The following is a 17413-nucleotide window of genomic DNA, read 5'->3' on the forward strand; positions in this document are numbered from 1 at the left end:
GGTGGCTCAATTTATTTTAGATTTTGTCCTGGCATGTGATGTCAGAAAGACTATCCCTAAGTCACAAAATATCTGAAGCATTTTCTTTATGCACAGAGCTATATTTATATTTCAGATTAACTTGGAAGAGTAAAGTTTCATACCCCTCTTCGTGATTTCCCGGTGGCTGCATGGACACATCTCTGTAGTTTCATGTGAAGTCCATGCAGCCACCAGGATTTACTGTTGCCTTTTCAGGGATATTTTTCAACCTTTCAGTGTAGTCTTGTTGGTCTCCTGACCAAGACTGATTCAGGACCACATTGTTTGCTTTTTGAGATCAGTTAAGTTTGGCTACATGCCATTCCCAATGCGCTCTGTGTGTGTGTGTGTGTGTGTGTGTAAATGGGGAAACAACAATGCTCAAATGTTCTTTCAGCTGCAACGCTCATGGCTGATAAAATATACATCATAATTTTCTTGTTGCCCACAGGAGCTTTATGAATAACTGGAATGTGTACAAGGTCTTGGCCCATGTGCGTCCACCCTCAGCCAAGGTAATGTTTGGGATGGGAGAATGCATAGCAGGCAAAAAAAAAAAAAAAAAAACTACTGCTCAATGGCAGAACCCAACATTGGCATCTTAGATGTGGCAGTCAGAAAGATTTGATTCCAGATGACGTGTAAGTCCTTTCTCTGCCTGAAAAATCTGGAAAACTGCTGCTGGTGAGAGAAAACAAATAACAATAGCTTTAGCGCTTAGACTTATATACCACTTTACAACCTCTCTACAGAGTCAGCCTATTGGCCCCACCTGGCTCCTCATTTTACCAACTTCAGAAAGAGGGAAGGCTGAGTCAACCTTGAGCCAGGCAGGATCAAACTGCTGGCTGTTGGTGGAATTAGCCTGCAATACTGCCTTCTAAACACTGCGCCACTATGGATCACATATATTATCTAGAATGAAGCTGGGGTTCTAGAAAATGGGTTTTTGTATTTCCTTTTGAGTATGAAATGCCCTGTTTAGAATGGCTGAATATGCGCCCATTTACTTGGTATTTGGATGGAAGATAGAAATGGAAAAATAGACACCTTTTCTCCTCCACTCCCTCCACTTTCTGTTTGACAGAGTGATATATTATGCTATAAGGAAATATAGGTATCTGCTGCTCCCTGTTGTGGCCCGCCAGCAGCCAGCGGATCTGGCAGCAGATTCGGACAGTGAGGAGTCTGGAGAAGGCTCTGATGAGGGCTCTGTGTCGGAGGCAGAGAGGGGGCCAGAGCTGTATGCCAGCTATCAGCTGCCTTCAGAGTCAGACATCAGTGAGGCAGACAAACGGCTGGAGCCTGTTCCCACTGTGCGCATGGACAGAGTTGCCAGACAAAGAACAGGAGTCAATTTGGGAGTAAGTGCAGACAATGAATGGCCCCTCCCAGAGGAAATAAAAGAGCGAAAGGGGAGGGGAGTTTGCAGGAGACAATTAGTTCGCTAATTGGTTTGTGACTCTCTGAGGCTCCTTCCCAACTTCTGCAGATATCAGCCTGTCAGCTCTCCAAAGGCCAGATAATGTCTGTGACCGTAAATCCTCCTTTGAAAGACTTTTCCAGCTGTAAATGAGCAGAATTCACAGTAAATTAATAAAAGGGGTTTTTACAGGGACAAGAAGTTTGTTTCATGCTTTTGGGAAGCCTCGGTCAGAATATTCCCCTCTGGGAGCTTGGACAACTGCAGCTATTCCCAATTGATGATATTAACATTTGATTCTAAACTGAGCAGTCTGGCTGGGTCTTTGTGGCCGCCAGGTTGGTTCCTCCAAAGGAATCCAAGACCAATAGTTCTTTGAAGGGGGGTGGGGAATGTGTGCATATATTGGAAGCCATTTTTTTTTTACCTTGGTCCTTTTTTTTCCTTCCAGAGTGGCTACAATTTGGCAGTGATGAATGTAGGTGCACCAGCCGCAGGCATGAATGCAGCTGTGAGATCCACCGTCAGAATTGGCTTGATCCATGGACATAAGATGCTGGCTGTGCATGATGGGTTTGAGGGCCTTGCTGAAGGAAAGGTAATTTATTTAACCTGCCCATCCATTTCTCTTAGAATGGTGTGGACAACCTTTGAGCCACTTGTGATTCTCAGATTTTTTTGCTTTGCAACCCCAAAACATCCCCCAATGGGTTTCTTAATTCTGTAGCAGAATGGCCAATTCTCAGCATCACCATTTTTAAATTATTTCCCCCCCAAAAATAAGAGTAAAGAACACATATTTATAGTCTTAAAACATCCCAACCCATTCCAAGGAACAAAAATGGGACATTTTGCCTTAGGATCAATTAAGCTAAAAATCAGTTTCCATCAAAAAACCAAGGAAGTTTGTTCCTTTCTTAAAGCATTCTTTTTTGAAATATATTTTTGTTAGAAACTGTCCATAAGATTTTAAAATAATTATGGAAACATAAAAAGAAAAGTAGAAAAAAGAAAGTAACATGAAAGAATAAAAAAATTCTAAATAACAAAAAAAGAGGAACAATAGAATAGAATAACAGAGTTGGAATGGACCTTGGAGATCTTCTAGTCCAATTTCAGCTCAGGCAGGAAACCCTATAGGTTGCTTCTCTCCTTGGTTAGTTTCCCTCCATTGCTTCTTGTCCTGCCCTCAAGTGCTTTGGAGAATAGCTTGTCTCCATCATCTTTGTGGCAACCCCTGAGATATCACCAAAGAAACACCTACCAATCTTGTTGCAGCAATTTGAACTACAGTAATTATCATTTCATCCTCCCGAATAACAAATCATAAGTCTCTTCCCATAAACTGACCTTTTTAATCAATAAATTCCCAAATCACCAATTCATATTTCTCATTTTCAGCAAAAAGTCCACAAAGGATTTCCAGTCTTTTATAAATTGCTTATAAATTACTGTTCCCCAATCAGAAAAGTCACTTTAGCCATTTCTGCAAAGTTTGCCATCTTCACAAGCCATTCCTCCATTATGGATCTCGTATTTCATAATAGCCTCACTGCAGTTACCATATCCATGAGCCTTTTCTAATTGACTGTCTGCAAGTCCTACTAAGAAAAATTCCAGTTTCATCTAAATACTAATTTTTAAATACTCTGCATCGCCATATGAACTGTATTTATGTCCCATATCTTTTTGCTTTTTCACAAGTCCATCATGCGACTGATAACATTCCTTCCTCTGTACACCATTGTGTGGCTGTCGAGCAGAAGATCGTAATAATTGTGTTGCTGAGCTATGAAATTCTTGCCTGCCCTGCTTTCTTTTTTCCAGATTGAAGAAATAGGATGGGCAGGAGTTGGTGGTTGGACTGGAAAAGGCGGATCAAACCTTGGAACAAAAAGGTATGAGGGGACAGAGGCTTCAGAATAACTAAACATACTTAAAAATAAATCAATATGTTGAACTATTTTCTTCTGATATAAATTGAAGCACATATTACGAAAAGCCCCAAATTTAAAAGAGTTTAAAGAGAGGTAATATGGTAAGACAGTGGTTCCCAAACTTGGCAACTTTAAGACTTGTGGACTTCAACTCCCAGAATTCTCCAGCCAGCAGAGCTCTGCTCTGCTGGCTGGAGAATTCTGGGAGTTGAAGTCCACAAGTCTTAAAGTTGCCAAGTTTGGGAACCACTGTGGTAAGATAATGAGTGTGGGGTGTCTCAGGTGGGAGAGGAAAGCCCAGCACAGACTTCATACAAGTATCTTTCCTCTCAGAGACTGAAAAACCTGCTTGAATTGGAGCGGATTTTTAGCTCCTAAGTGGAACCTCCCAAGGCCTCCCCTATTTTAAGGCACCTAATGACCTATGAGATCCTTTTACAACCACACCCAGGAGCGCCAGGATTATGGTCATTGAGCAAAGCAGTCACATGATGTCTCATTTATTGACCGTTTTGTTTAACAACCAAGATTCCAGCCTTAATTGTGACCGTAACTCAAGGACTATTAACACTGGGAATAACTGAAATCCTCCAAACACGTCTTATGCTGAGACAGATTGGTCAGTTCTCTGATGAGGGTGACTAAGAAGCTTCTGGGTTAATGGAGAACTTTCTGGTACTTTCTATGAGTGAATTAAAGGGACTGTGTGTAGGAGGATCATTGGTAGATTTTATTGATTTTTTATGTTTGATCATAGGACTCTGCCCAAGAAATACTTTGAGGAGATCAGCAACACCATTGCCAATTTTAATATCCACGGGCTGATTATCATTGGTGGTTTTGAGGTAGGCCTGTGCAGAGTTCAGCTATTCGATCAACTCACTGATCTTACATAGGATCAATAGGAAGATATAGCTACTGTGTTTCCCTGAAAATAAGACCTTCCTGGGTAATAAGCCCTCCCTGAAAATATTGCAACCCAACAACAGCCATGAGTTGACCACGCTCACCGCCTCCTGTACCTCAAAAATAATAAGACCTCCCTGAAAATAAGGCCAAGTGCTTATTTTGGGGGTCAAAAGAAAATATTTTGGGGGAAACATGGTAAATGAGATCATATTCCATCGATCTCTTTCTTCAGGCAAAATGTGTTTCACTGATGGTTGGAAAAAAAAAACCATTGGTCTGACATCTGCATGTTAAGCCAGCTGAACAAGGGAAAATATGTTCAGAGCTTATTTTGATGCAAATCTGATTCCGGGGACGAATGATCATGGGAATGAAGTTCCTTTGTTATCAGTAGAAAGCAAAAGGGAGGAGCCGGAAGCTTTAAGAGGATGATGCTTACAATCTTGGGGTTTTTGAGTGCAACATTTGAACAAGTTTAGGAAGTTGGATTCCCAGTTGGATTACAGAAGTGAACGCCGACTCATTTTTCTTCTGTTTGGTAGGCTTTTACTGGCAGCCTGGAAATAATTGAAGGGCGGTGCAAATATGAAGAGCTTTGCATCCCGATCTGTGTGATACCTGCGACTGTTTCTAACAATGTTCCTGGTTCCGACTTCAGCATTGGTGCAGACACAGCCCTCAACACCATAACAGCAGTAAGTACTTTGTTAGCATCCCAGATCCAGCTCACGGAAAAAAAATCATCAAGGGCAGAATCTTACTGGTGCTTAAATTTGCATTTTTGAATTGAGGAATAGTAGTGTTTCCTGTGTACAGGAACTGAAACAGATCCTGAAGAAAGAAAAAGACCTGATGTTCAAAAAGCATGAATATTGTTTTGTTTATTTTGAGTTTCTAGTCATAGAGGATACAGGTTTAGAGTTTACCATCTGCAAGTTTTAAATAGGCTGTAGGAATCTGAAAATAGCAATAGCAACAGCACTTAGACTTATATACCACTTCACACTGTTTTACAATCCTCTCTGAGCAGTCTACAGAGTCAGCCTATTGCCTCCAATATGGGTCCTCATTTTACTGATCTTGGAAGGATGGAAGGCTGAGTCAACCTTGAGCTGGTCAGAATTGAACTGCTGGCAATCGGCAGAATTAGCCTGTAATTCTGCATTCTAACCACTGCGCCACCATGGCTCTTAATTCTTTTGAAAGAAAGCTGTTCCTAAATCTGGAGAGTACTAATCCTAGTAATCCTAGGTCAAACTAAATGATCAATAAACAATGAACAACCTTTTAGGCAATTTCATGCAATTAAAATTCATGAGGTGGTATTGCTCAGTGGCAGTTTGCATTTTGCATATGGAGCTGCACTTGGGGCACTTGGAAAGTTGCTCCTAGATAGACAAGAGATTGCAGGCATTGGTACCTGTCTCGATATACATATATATACATATATATACATATATATATATACACATATATATGCATATATATACATATATATATGCATATATATACATATATATGCATATATATACATATATATACATATATATATATACATACATATACATATATATACATACATATACATACATATACATACATATATATACATATACATATATACACATATATACACATATATACACATATATATATTAGGCAGGCTTAATGGCTACGACGTCTGCCTAAGATGTAATATAGCACAGGTTCGAATCCCAGTAAGGGTATGGCTAGCTGATGAGAGCTAAATAGCTTGAAATAGATCTATACTAGTCTCCCTTTATTTATTTATCAGCAAAAATACAACATGTGTGTGTGTGTGTGTGTATGTATATGTATGTTATATATGGGTAGTTCTCGACTTACAACAGTTCATTTAGTGACTATTTGAAATTACAACAGCACTGGAAAAAGTGACTTATGTCTTTTCACACTTACAAACACCATGGGCAGTGTGCCCATGGTCATGTGATGAACATTCAGATGCTTGGCAACTGACTCATGTTTATGGCCTTTGCTGTGTCCTGGGGTCATGTGATTAACTTTTGTGACTTTCTAGCAAGCAAAGTCTATGTGGAAGCCAGATTCACTTAACAACTGGGTTATTAATTTAACAACTGTGGCAAAAAAAGGTCGCAAAATGGGACAAATTCACCTAACAAATGTCTCACTTAGCAACACAAATTTTGCACTCCATTGTGGTCATAGTTGGTTGAGGACTACCTTTATTTCTACCTTGCACTGGTCTAGATACACACACCCCACCCAAATTCTCTCTTTTATATCCCCTTCCTTCAATATGATCATTGTATGTTTAAATGAAGTCTTAAGAAATAAAAACTAAGACTGTGGAATCCGTAGTGGAGCTTGGTTGTTTGCTTGCAAATGTTCCATCACCCAACTAGGTAACATCATCAGTGCTAGAAGGCAGTGGGGTTTGCTCCCTTTTTATAATAGCTAAGCAAACTTTCTTCAGATGGTTCCCCCAAAAATATTTTCTAGCTCCCATTCAAAGCTTTTCTTTTTTCTGCCTGGTTTGTTTCCCTCCTAGACATGCGACCGCATCAAACAGTCTGCAGCTGGCACCAAGCGGCGGGTCTTCATCATTGAAACCATGGGAGGCTATTGTGGCTACCTGGCTACTATGGCAGGCTTAGCAGCTGGAGCAGATGCTGCCTACATTTATGAAGATCCTTTCACCATCCATGACTTGGAGGTGAACATCTTTTGCAGAGGCAAAAATTCGCTCTATAACTGCATACCTGGCGCTAGGAGGACTGCATGTGTTGTTAATCTGGGGGAAGAGCTGGACTGAGTATTTGGATAAGTGAGCTCTATTGCATCTTAGAAGAGCCCTGGACTTCTTGGTAGAGCAGTGGGGTGGGGGTGGGGGAATACTACAGGGAATGCATGTTATCAAGAAACATACTGCTGCACAAGAAGGATTGATTAATGTATACTTTGGTTGCTTCTATGATTATTTTACTAAGGTAATATGACACTCCATCCATGTGAGACTCTTAAGTGGCTGTCACATTTCCAGAACAGTAATAAAAATTAGAGCACAGCAATAATGTCCCACTGCAAAGGAACAAGCATAGCTCATAAATTTAATCACACCCCTCACCCCAGGAAATGCATGAACAACTCTTCAAATCCTTAAGGCTTGCCCAAACAGCCAAATCTTAATAGTTTTGTCAAAATATAACAGGGCTGGAGCCCAGCTGACTGTTGCAGAGGGGTGGGGGCAGTGATTGAGAAAGTGGGACCTAAGAGTCTCTGAAGATACTTCAGGTAAGACTAAAAGGGACTCTTCTGTTCCAAATCTTAAAGATGGGCAGAGATTAAAAGGAGACGGTAGTCAACAGATATTCAAGTCTGGTATCATGAAGGACTTTAAAGGTGCAGCCAATACCTTAACCTGTTCCTGGAAACCAACTGGTAACCAGGGCTCTTGGAATGGAAGAACAAGTCACTTTGCACCTATAATTGTTTGCATCCTGTTGCAGTTTCTGAGTGATTCAACAGCAGTCCCCTGTAGAGCTTTTGTAGAGCACATTTCAGTCATCCAGACAAGAAGGGATAATCGTATAAATGCCTGATCCAGGCTGGGTACATCAAACGGATCTATATAAAAGTCCTCTCGGTTCTAGCTATCACTGATCTTCAGTCCATGAAAACCTGCAGATAACAAACTAGTTCACCAAGGGAAAGCACAACTTTGTCTGAAGTCAAAATAGAATATTTTGTGGGCTTTTGCATCAAAAGCCACTTAGTCATGTTGGGATTGGCCTAAGCCTGTTCTTTCATATCCCATCCTTCACAACCTCCAAGGTATTAAAATAGACTCTCGACCCCATCTCCAGTTTTGATGTGCTATAAGATGCTCATCCACTTTCTCAATCCTCTCCGCCCCCCCACAACACACACATATACTGATCAACATATTTTGCTGTGAATATTAAACCTCTAATGTAACTGTAGTTGTACTTGCAAAACTATTTATTAAGAGAGATAAATGGAACAGAACACATTGGCTGTTTCACTGTGTGATTTGCTTTTCCAGCCAATCTGATAACATTGCTTGATTTCTGCACTGGGTGTAATTGTGATTATTAGTTGTTCTTAAGAGAAATTATAACTGTTGTTGCACTTGCTTTTTATTTAGAGAGATGCAATATAATTTCCTGTCTCCCTCCAGAGAAGAATGCCTATTCTCATTACATTTTTCCCGGGGTTTGTCTTCACTCAGAAGCAGTCAGATATTTGAGAAGAGAGAGCAAATCAATTCACAACTTTAAGACATTTGTCACTGTGGATGCTGGCTCTGCCTTCACTAATACAAATAGATACAGACGTAATGCAATTTGACATTCTGAGACAGAATTATTTAGTGTGACAAATTCAAACACTATCATTGGCTTTAATACATACAACATACTACCTAATAAACTTGACATGGAAAAGTATTTCCATGGGGGTCCTACATTTTGATTTTGTAATAAGGATGTGGTAAAGTTAGTGGCTTCACTAGTGTAATAAAATCTACAGTGTTGTATTTGAAATGTGTCAATGTACAATTTGAAGAATAAAACCATATGTTGCCATTTTTTCTTTGTTTACAGATGAATGTGGAACATCTGACAGAGAAAATGAAAACCACAGTGAAAAGAGGCCTAATATTGAGGTACCCTGACTAAACTTATTAGAGGGGATTAACAGTTTAGAAGTCTTTGAGTTCTCTGTAAGTCTGATGAAAAATACCGTATTTTCACAACCATAAGGCGCACTGAAAATCCTAAAATTTGATCAAAAAACGGCAGTGCGGCTTATAACCCGGTGCGCTTTATATATGGAGCAGTTTCCCTCCCCAGCGCCCAGGCTTTCTCCTCCGTTCCTGCCTCCCGTCCCTTCCACCATCGGAGCAGTTTCCCTCCCCAGCGCCCAGGCTTTCTCCTCCGTTCCTGCCTCCCGTCCCTTCCACCATCTGAGCAGTTTCCCTCCCCAGCGCCCAGGCTTTCTCCTCCGTTCCTGCCTCCCGTCCCTTCCACCATCTGAGCAGTTTCCCTCCCCAGCGCCCAGGCTTTCTCCTCCGTTCCTGCCTCCCGTCCCTTCCACCATCTGAGCAGTTTCCCTCCCCAGCGCCCAGGCTTTCTCCTCCGTTCCTGCCTCCCGTCCCTTCCACCATCTGAGCAGTTTCCCTCCCCAGCGCCCAGGCTTTCTCCTCCGTTCCTGCCTCCTGTCCCTTCCACCATCTGAGCAGTTTCCCTCCCCAGCTCGCCCAGGCTTTCTCCTCCGATTGGTTTTAATGGGGAGGTCCGATGGAATAGCACTTAATGGGAGAAGGATTAATAGTTTCTCGGGTTCAAGCTGCGGATTCTAACTTTCACAAAGGGAACTAAATCTGAGCAGGTAATTGCTTTATTAAAGCCGATTCAGTTCGCGGGAGATATTTGGTGCGCTTCTTTGAAAATCTCCCTCCCAATTCTGCCCAACGCCTCCCCGACCTTACTGGACGAACGGTGCGGGGGGGGGTGTATCATGTAGTGCGGAGTCCGAGGAGTGGCAGATGTTGCGATTTCGTTAGTAATTTGTTTGTTTGCGAAAGTTGTGCGTGGATGAATGTTGCAAAAAAAACGTGCGGCTTATAACCCGGTGCGCTTTATATATGAAAAAAGTTTGAAAAATTAACGTTAACTGATACTGCGGCTTATAATCCGGTGCGCCTTATGGTCGTGAAAATACGGTACTCCTTTTTGGAATGGGATATGAAAATAACTTGGAGGAGGAACAGCTGCAGCCTAGACAACTATTTGACAAAATAAATCTGAGTCCAAAGTAGGAGTATAATTTGAGAAAATGTCTCAGTAGGGACTCTTCTTAGTCCTCTTACTAGACAGGAAGGAGAGAAGCATGTTCAGACTTGCAAGATTTTGTCAGTGTAACCTTAGAATAAAAAAATAGTATTTATGATTTTGATTTCCCGGTCTGGAAAGGACTGACACTGCGAGAGAAACAGAAGCAAGCATATTTTTTATGCATATGTTGTTGTAATTGTAGTGTGCATGTTTATCAACATTCTCCCAAAATAAACTGGGCTCAGAAGTTCTTCACAAAACATAGAATAGCAATAGCAATAGCAATAGCAGTTAGACTTATATACCGCTTCGTAGGGCTTTCAGCCCTCTCTAAGCGGTTTACAGAGTCAGCATATTGCCCCCAACAACAATCCGGGTCCTCATTTTACCCACCTCGGAAGGATGGAAGGCTGAGTCAACCTTGAGCCGGTGAGATTTGAACCGCCGAACTTCAGCTAGCAGTCAGCTGAAGTGGCCTGCAGTACTGCACTCTAACCACTGCGCCACCTCGGCTCCTTCCTTAGTAGGATTGTGCACGCTTTGAAAGTAATTCTGAAATACTTCAGATTGTATGCAAGTACAGTGTTCCTTTGAGAAATCTAATTATCGCAACTGCATTTTTCCCCAGAGTTTTATGGAATCAGAAAAAAATTGAACATATTTTTCAGACTTGTATGGAACCTGAAAAAAATGAACTAGTTTAATGACTTGTAGAAAGATGCTATAACTGTATGAATTGTTTTTAAAGTGTGCAACATCCCTGAAAATGTTAGCTTTGCCACATTTAAATATGGCCTAAAAAAACTAGCTTAGCTATGGCAGAAAAAAACTTGCTTTGTTCTCCAACATTACTAACACTGTACTGTAGGATTAGGGAAAGATATAACTGCTTTCATACCAGCATATACAGTAGCCAGAAGTCCCCATTCACTACTTAGACGTTTATATGTTGCTAAATACAGAATGAATATTGTGCCCATGTCTAACTAATAATAACAGCAAAATGAGCTGCAAGGCATTTTAGGCAGCCCAGCCTACCATTCTGTAGAGAAACAAAACCCTTCTCTTACCATAATCCAGCGTTCCAGATGAAAAACAGGCATTTTACATGTTGGCTTGCTTTTTCACTTTTTTGGGGCCAATAAGTGCCATGAGAAATGAAACAGAAAAAAGTATTGGATCTCCTGGGTAGATTTCGCTAGACAATACTTCTGAACTTTGGAAACTTTAAGAAGTATGGACTTCTACTCCTATCTCCCCACTCAGCCATGCTTTTGGGAGTTGGAAGTCCCTATGTCTTAAAGTTGCCAAAGTTGAGAAATACTGATTTAGATATTATAAATAGATAGCTCTTAGCATCTTTCTACAACTGTCGGTACTGTAGCTCAGGAAGATCATAAGTTTCCCATTCAGTGGAGGTATTGTGGAAAAAGAGTACAAGCTTTTTGATACCTGAGGGGTCCTTGGTGCTCTCTGAGTTTGTTTTCTTGCAGACATTCATTACTCAAACTAGCAGTGATGGGGTTACCTGGTTTTTGAGTAATGAATGATCTGCAAGAAAACAAGCAAGCTCAGAGAGCATCAAGGACCCCTCATTTCAACCTGAGCTACAGATATTCTCCTTTATTTTAATACCTATCGTATTTTTTGGAGTATAAGACACACCGGAGTATAAGACACACCAAGGTTTTGAAGAGGCAAATTTTTAAAAAAAGTTTTTGCACTCTGCAAACCCCCCCCCCCCCCCATGGTCCATTTTTCACAAAAACGGGCCCCTTTTTTGTCAAAAAAGGGACATGAATAAAAAAATGCCATTTTTTTGCTCATTTCTGCCCTCCCTAGCCCCCAGGAGCTCTCTGAAAGCCTCCTAAAAGCTATGTATGACCATTTTAGTGAAGGGGGTGAGGTTTGGGGAGGTAAAAAATGCTGTATTCAGTGTATAAGACGCACCCAGATTTTCACCCTCTTTTTTGAGGGAAAAAGGTGCGTCTTATACTCCGAAAAATACGGTATATAATATATGCATGCTTTTTCCTCATGCTGAGGCATATACCAAAACAAGTGCAGCAGCTCTTCAACTCACCTGATTTCTGTGCAAAGTTTACTTTTGATGAAAATAAGTACGGGATGCTCAAAAGAGCCAGATTTTTCTGAAAGGTTGAAGAACTGTCATAGGCCGTTCTTTGAGATCCACCTTCTTCAACAAAGCGCTTTCCGGGTGGATTGAAGGTTGGTACTCACAATTTACAGCATCAATAACTTCAAATTATAGGCTGTAAAATAAATATGAGATTTTAATTAGCTAAGCAGGAAGACTGTGTGAATAAAATAGACAGACAGAGAAGGACATGCAAAAGTTGTCAATAACATTCTGAAATAAAATGTCCTTTTGATGGCATTATACCAAAACACTTTCCATTTTATGGGCTGTTTATTTAGTCAAATCTATGTTTTCCTGCCACATGAATGCCTCTTTTCTTCACTTCCAGGAATGAAAAATGCAATGAAAACTATACCACAGACTTCATATATAATTTGTATTCAGAGGAAGGAAAGGGTGTCTTTGATACCAGAAAGAACGTTTTGGGACATATGCAACAGGTACATCAGAAAGATCAGACTTGACACTCTCTGTGAACTCACCTACTGTAATCAGTATCTTTGGGCAGAAAAGCCCCAGTAGCCCACTAAACCCTGTTTCCTTACCTGTCCATCCCTGCAGTTCTTTCTACCCAAAGATTTTCAAGCTACTGTCCTCATCACACTTTCATAACTCTAAAGTTTAACCCCTAATTTAACATGACTCTCCTTCTACCTTCACAGGGTGGGTCACCGACTCCGTTTGACCGAAACTTTGGAACAAAAATGGGTGCCAAAGCTGTGGCATGGATGTCTGGCAAGATCAAAGAATGCTCCAGACACGGTATGTAGGAGCTTTCCATTGAATTTCCTCTTAGATTGGTGGGCAGCCGCACTTGTGTTGGTAATAAACAGAGTAGGGGAGAACAAGGGTGGGATTCAAAAAATTTAGTGACCAGTTCTCTGCCTGGTTGCTGGGTAGGCATGGCCATGGTGGGCATGGCCTACTCGGCCTCCTGCACCACGACTGGGGGGGGGGGGGCGTTTTCACCTTCCCCAGGCTCCAGAGGCTTTCCTCAAGCCTCTGGGAGGGCAAAAATGGCCTCCCTTGGACTCTGGAGGCCCTCCAAGAGCCTCCGCAAGGGCCCTGCACTTACCTGGCATCCAAAATGGACCACGTGGGGACTCCTGGGAGAGGAGGGGTGGGTGGGACCAGCCAGTCCTTGCAACTACCAGTTTGGTGAACCAGATGCAAAATTAGCATTTGGTTCACCAAAACTGGTCCAAACAGGCTGAATCCTACCTCTGGGGGAGAAATCAATTACAGTAGGCAAAGGAGGATCTACACGAGAGGTTTGATACCATCTATTGATGGTCTTGAATCTTGGGGTTTATTGATCAAAGTCAGTGCTTAAGATCTTTTCACATATATTCAAAGCCCGATGCAGTACTTAATTCCAGGTTGTTGTCTTTTAATGGAAGACTTTTCTGCTAAATTCCAATGTATCGCTTTCCACCCAATGTTTCAAAATAAATGCTTTCCATTAGGAGGATAAAAACTCAAGTTTCCATAAAAATGTTAACATTTTATGTGCTCCTTTTGCAGGTCGTATCTTTGCCAACACTGCTGATTCAGCTTGCCTGCTGGGTATGCGCAGACGCGCCCTGGTATTTCAGCCCATCACGGAACTCAAAGAAGAAACAGATTTTGAGTAAGTCTTCTCTGTAGGAAAAATCAGAAAGTGTACCATGGAAAGTTAGGTAAATCCACAATATTAGTTGGGAACTGAAGAATCTTTTAAAAATAGCTTCTAGCCCTCATTGCTAGAATAAAATATAACATAACTTGTATGCAACTGCCGTAAGCATTTACCGTGTCACCTATTCTTCTGATCGTTTTGTGGTGAACAGAGGTTCAGAAATCTAAAAAACGGCAAGAGGAAAGGGAAGGCTAAAGTTGGAAATATTTCTGACAATGGAACAAATGTTTCAGGCTTAATCTGCAGTGAGGCACTTTAAAGGATAAGGAGCAGGGGTGGGCTTCAAAAATTGCAGCAACAAGTTCACTGCCCCGTTGCTGGGTGGGCATGGCCATGGTGGGCTTGCCCTAGTCAGCCTCCTGCACCTTGGGGGGTGGGGTTGCCCTCCCCAGGCTCTGGAGGCTTTTCTTGAGCCTCCCGGAGGGCGAAAACTGCTTCCCCCGGGCTCCAGAGGCCGGAAAGAAGCCTGTTTCCAGACTTCCGGTAGGCCCGTTTATCACCCTCCCCAAGCTCTGGAGGCTTTCCTTGAGCCTTTGGGAGGGCGAAAACCGCTTCCCCCGACTCTGGAGGCCGGAAACAGGCCCATTTCTGGACTTCCGGAATGTCCGGTAGGCCGGTTTCCCCCCCCCCCCCAACCCTCCGCACGGGTTCTGCACTTAACCACTGAAGAAGCTTCTTGGATGAGAAGTGAAACATCTTCAAAGAAAACCAGAAAGTATAGTTGCCTCTTGAAAAAAACATCTTTGGGACATACAGTACCTAATGCTCCTTCCTCCTCCTGTCTTCCCCTCAATAACAGGTGGGTTGGACAGAGTGTGTCTAGCCCAAGATCACCCAGCTGGCTTTCATGGGATTTTGTGGGATTTGAACTCATGGTCCCCACATTTCTAGCCTGGTGCCTTAACCACTAGACCACTATGTTTTAACTTTGTGAACATGCCCATTGTCATAGCTTCCTACAAGTTTCCCAACCTCAGGAAAATATCTCTCAAAGAAATAGTAGCTGCAGCCACCAAATATATTGCATTGGTAGGGATGACTCTGCCATGAAGATACTGACCTTACCTTTATCCTTCTTCGACAGTCATCGCATCCCCAAAACGCAGTGGTGGCTGAAGCTTCGTCCCATCTTGAAGATTCTAGCCAAGTACAAGATCGAGCTGGACACCTCAGAGACTGCCCACTTGGAGCACATCACTCGAAAGAGAGTATCTGGGGAAGGTGCTCTGTGAAGAGTTAGCAAAGCAGGTGTAGCTGTTCCTCCTCTTTCAGTCATGGCATATAAGGAGACTTCTAAATAAATTACAAATCCTCAGTTCCTTCCCCAGGTTAGCATGCAGCTTTCTATCTAGTGTCATGTACTGTAATTGGAGCCACGTGCCTATTATAAATGGCATATCATTACATCACACCATAGCTGATACTTGGCAAAACTTTCTACTGTTGTTTACCTTCTTGGAAAGTTCAAGGCTGCTTAAATACGGTAGGCTCCCTGCTGGCCTTTCCATCTGGATAATAGCTAGGGTCACTCTTAGGTTTATTAATATTATATAATCATATGCTTCTGGGCCCACTTTCTCCAGAGTGGAATGGACTATTGCTGCCAGATTTTCCTAGCCAATCTCGGAAAGGTTAGCCAAGGCGATTTGCTGCTCCAGGAATGTACTTCCAATAGAATTTTCTTCATCTGGTCATCATTCAAACCAGACAGAATGATTGTTATTAAAACTTTTGTCATCTGAATGCCAATCCCAAAATAGTCAACTTATCCAAGTGCTCAAAATAAAAAAACAGGAACTATTTGACTAGAAGTTGTACTCTCTCTGCTCCCTATTTCATTTTGTTACCATTCTCTTTATTGCAAGTGACAGACCAGTCTATCTAGTCATTGCTGAATGCTATATCTTGTCATTGCTGTCTCTTCCATTCCCAATCATATTTTTCCTTCTTTATCCATAGCAAGCTCCAGATTGATTTAAAAGGAACACTGCACAGGCAGTATATAATAATCCTCTGTTGTTGTTTTTTACATATGACAGGAAAGCAAACCCACAAAGAAGTATCAGATACTGTGTGTGTCTACAAGTATAAGAGTTTTGCTCCTTGGGTAAATGCTTATGTGGACATTAACTTGGTGAAATCTATGTATTAGGGCAGCTTTTGTGAAGCGATGACTGGGTAAACATGTAGTTTTAGAAGCGGCTTTCAGAAGACTGGCAATGGCACATTCGGTCATTTTTGTACATGGAAGTAGGATTAAAATCTCTATGGACTAGTAAGTAAATTGGCCAGTTTAGAGAATTTTCACTGTTCTCCAACAAAGTAACTACCATAAGATTAAAGTGTGAACAGAATGGTTGCCATCATGATCTAAAAATAAGTGCGTTTAAAAATAAAGGTGGAGTTAAAAAGTTCCAAAGATACAACATGGAAAAAGCCCTTTCCCCAATCTTGATTTTTTGAAGTGGAAGAATGGGCAGGCAGAACACCAAGCTTAAACTTTTTACCAAAAGAGAATAATTTCCTTGGGCAGTTACATTGCAGTGGATGGATATTCTTCTCTCATGTAATCCATTAATTTTCCTGGGCCGTTCACAGTTGCAGAAAACCAGCCCATGTGTGATGTTTCCTGACACTGTAATATCTACTGTTAAATTTAGGAAGGGCCAGACCATTTTAGCATGGCTAAGCTCAATGCTCACAACTTTCTTCCTTAGTGTTTATGGCACTGCCACTGTGGAACGTTCCTGAATACTCCGGAAAACCTACAGCAGAGCAGGAACCTATGCTGGGTAACCCTAAAAGCAGGCTCAAGGAAGCAAACAGGACAAAAAAAAACCCCCAACATTTGAACAGTGAATGAAAAAAAAGGAGAGCCATCAATATTATACAGGCTTTAGTGTGTAATCCAGATGAATGAAAAAGAACAGCTACAAGCATTTGCTCTTATGCCTAAATTAAGTCCTTATGGGTTTCTCCAGCAGAATTATCTACCATACATACTTTTGTTAATATTTAATGCAGGCCTACACAATACCTTAATAATAACTTTAGAAACAAAATCCAGTTGTTGATTGGTACTTTTTCTATTAAGGATCTCCCTATTATTTGGATGTATTTAGCCCCTTTCACTAAAGCTCCCCTACTCACAATATGGCCCATTCATATTATGTTTTTGCTTTGGTGAAATCTACTTAATTATCATCATGGAACTAGTTGATCTAGTTCATCTATCCCCAAGTTTAGATTTCAATTCTCAAAATTCCATAATCAGAATTATCACTATTGAGAAATCAGTGTACCCACACATCTGGTGAATGTGAGCTGGCCTACCTTGTGAATATAAAAATAAGGACTTAACCAGGACGAAATCAGTCAACTTGCAGATAGTCAAGAAGAAGAAAAATAACCATATGACATAAACAA

The 17413-nt window shown here is 41.4% G+C and overlaps 1 protein-coding gene across 3 annotated transcripts in view; it reads left to right on the top strand.

The window, feature by feature from the left end:
- The window catches only part of PFKM (phosphofructokinase, muscle), a 44317-nt gene extending 28519 nt beyond the window's left edge, over nt 1-15798 (top strand). For all 3 annotated transcript variants that reach the window (XM_032209026.1, XM_032209025.1, XM_032209027.1), the window contains exons 13-23: nt 473-536; nt 1896-2042; nt 3272-3342; nt 4139-4226; nt 4833-4985; nt 6842-7006; nt 8916-8977; nt 12638-12749; nt 12972-13071; nt 13834-13939; nt 15072-15798. In XM_032209026.1, coding sequence (XP_032064917.1) covers nt 473-536; nt 1896-2042; nt 3272-3342; nt 4139-4226; nt 4833-4985; nt 6842-7006; nt 8916-8977; nt 12638-12749; nt 12972-13071; nt 13834-13939; nt 15072-15219 — 1216 coding nt within the window. In that variant the 3' untranslated portion in view covers nt 15220-15798. The remainder of the gene's footprint in view (nt 1-472; nt 537-1895; nt 2043-3271; nt 3343-4138; nt 4227-4832; nt 4986-6841; nt 7007-8915; nt 8978-12637; nt 12750-12971; nt 13072-13833; nt 13940-15071) is intronic.
- Nucleotides 15799-17413: the final 1615 nt, after the last annotated feature.

The sequence above is a fragment of the Thamnophis elegans genome, chromosome 2 (genome assembly GCF_009769535.1).
Source record: "Thamnophis elegans isolate rThaEle1 chromosome 2, rThaEle1.pri, whole genome shotgun sequence".
Classification (NCBI taxonomy): domain Eukaryota; kingdom Metazoa; phylum Chordata; class Lepidosauria; order Squamata; family Colubridae; genus Thamnophis; species Thamnophis elegans.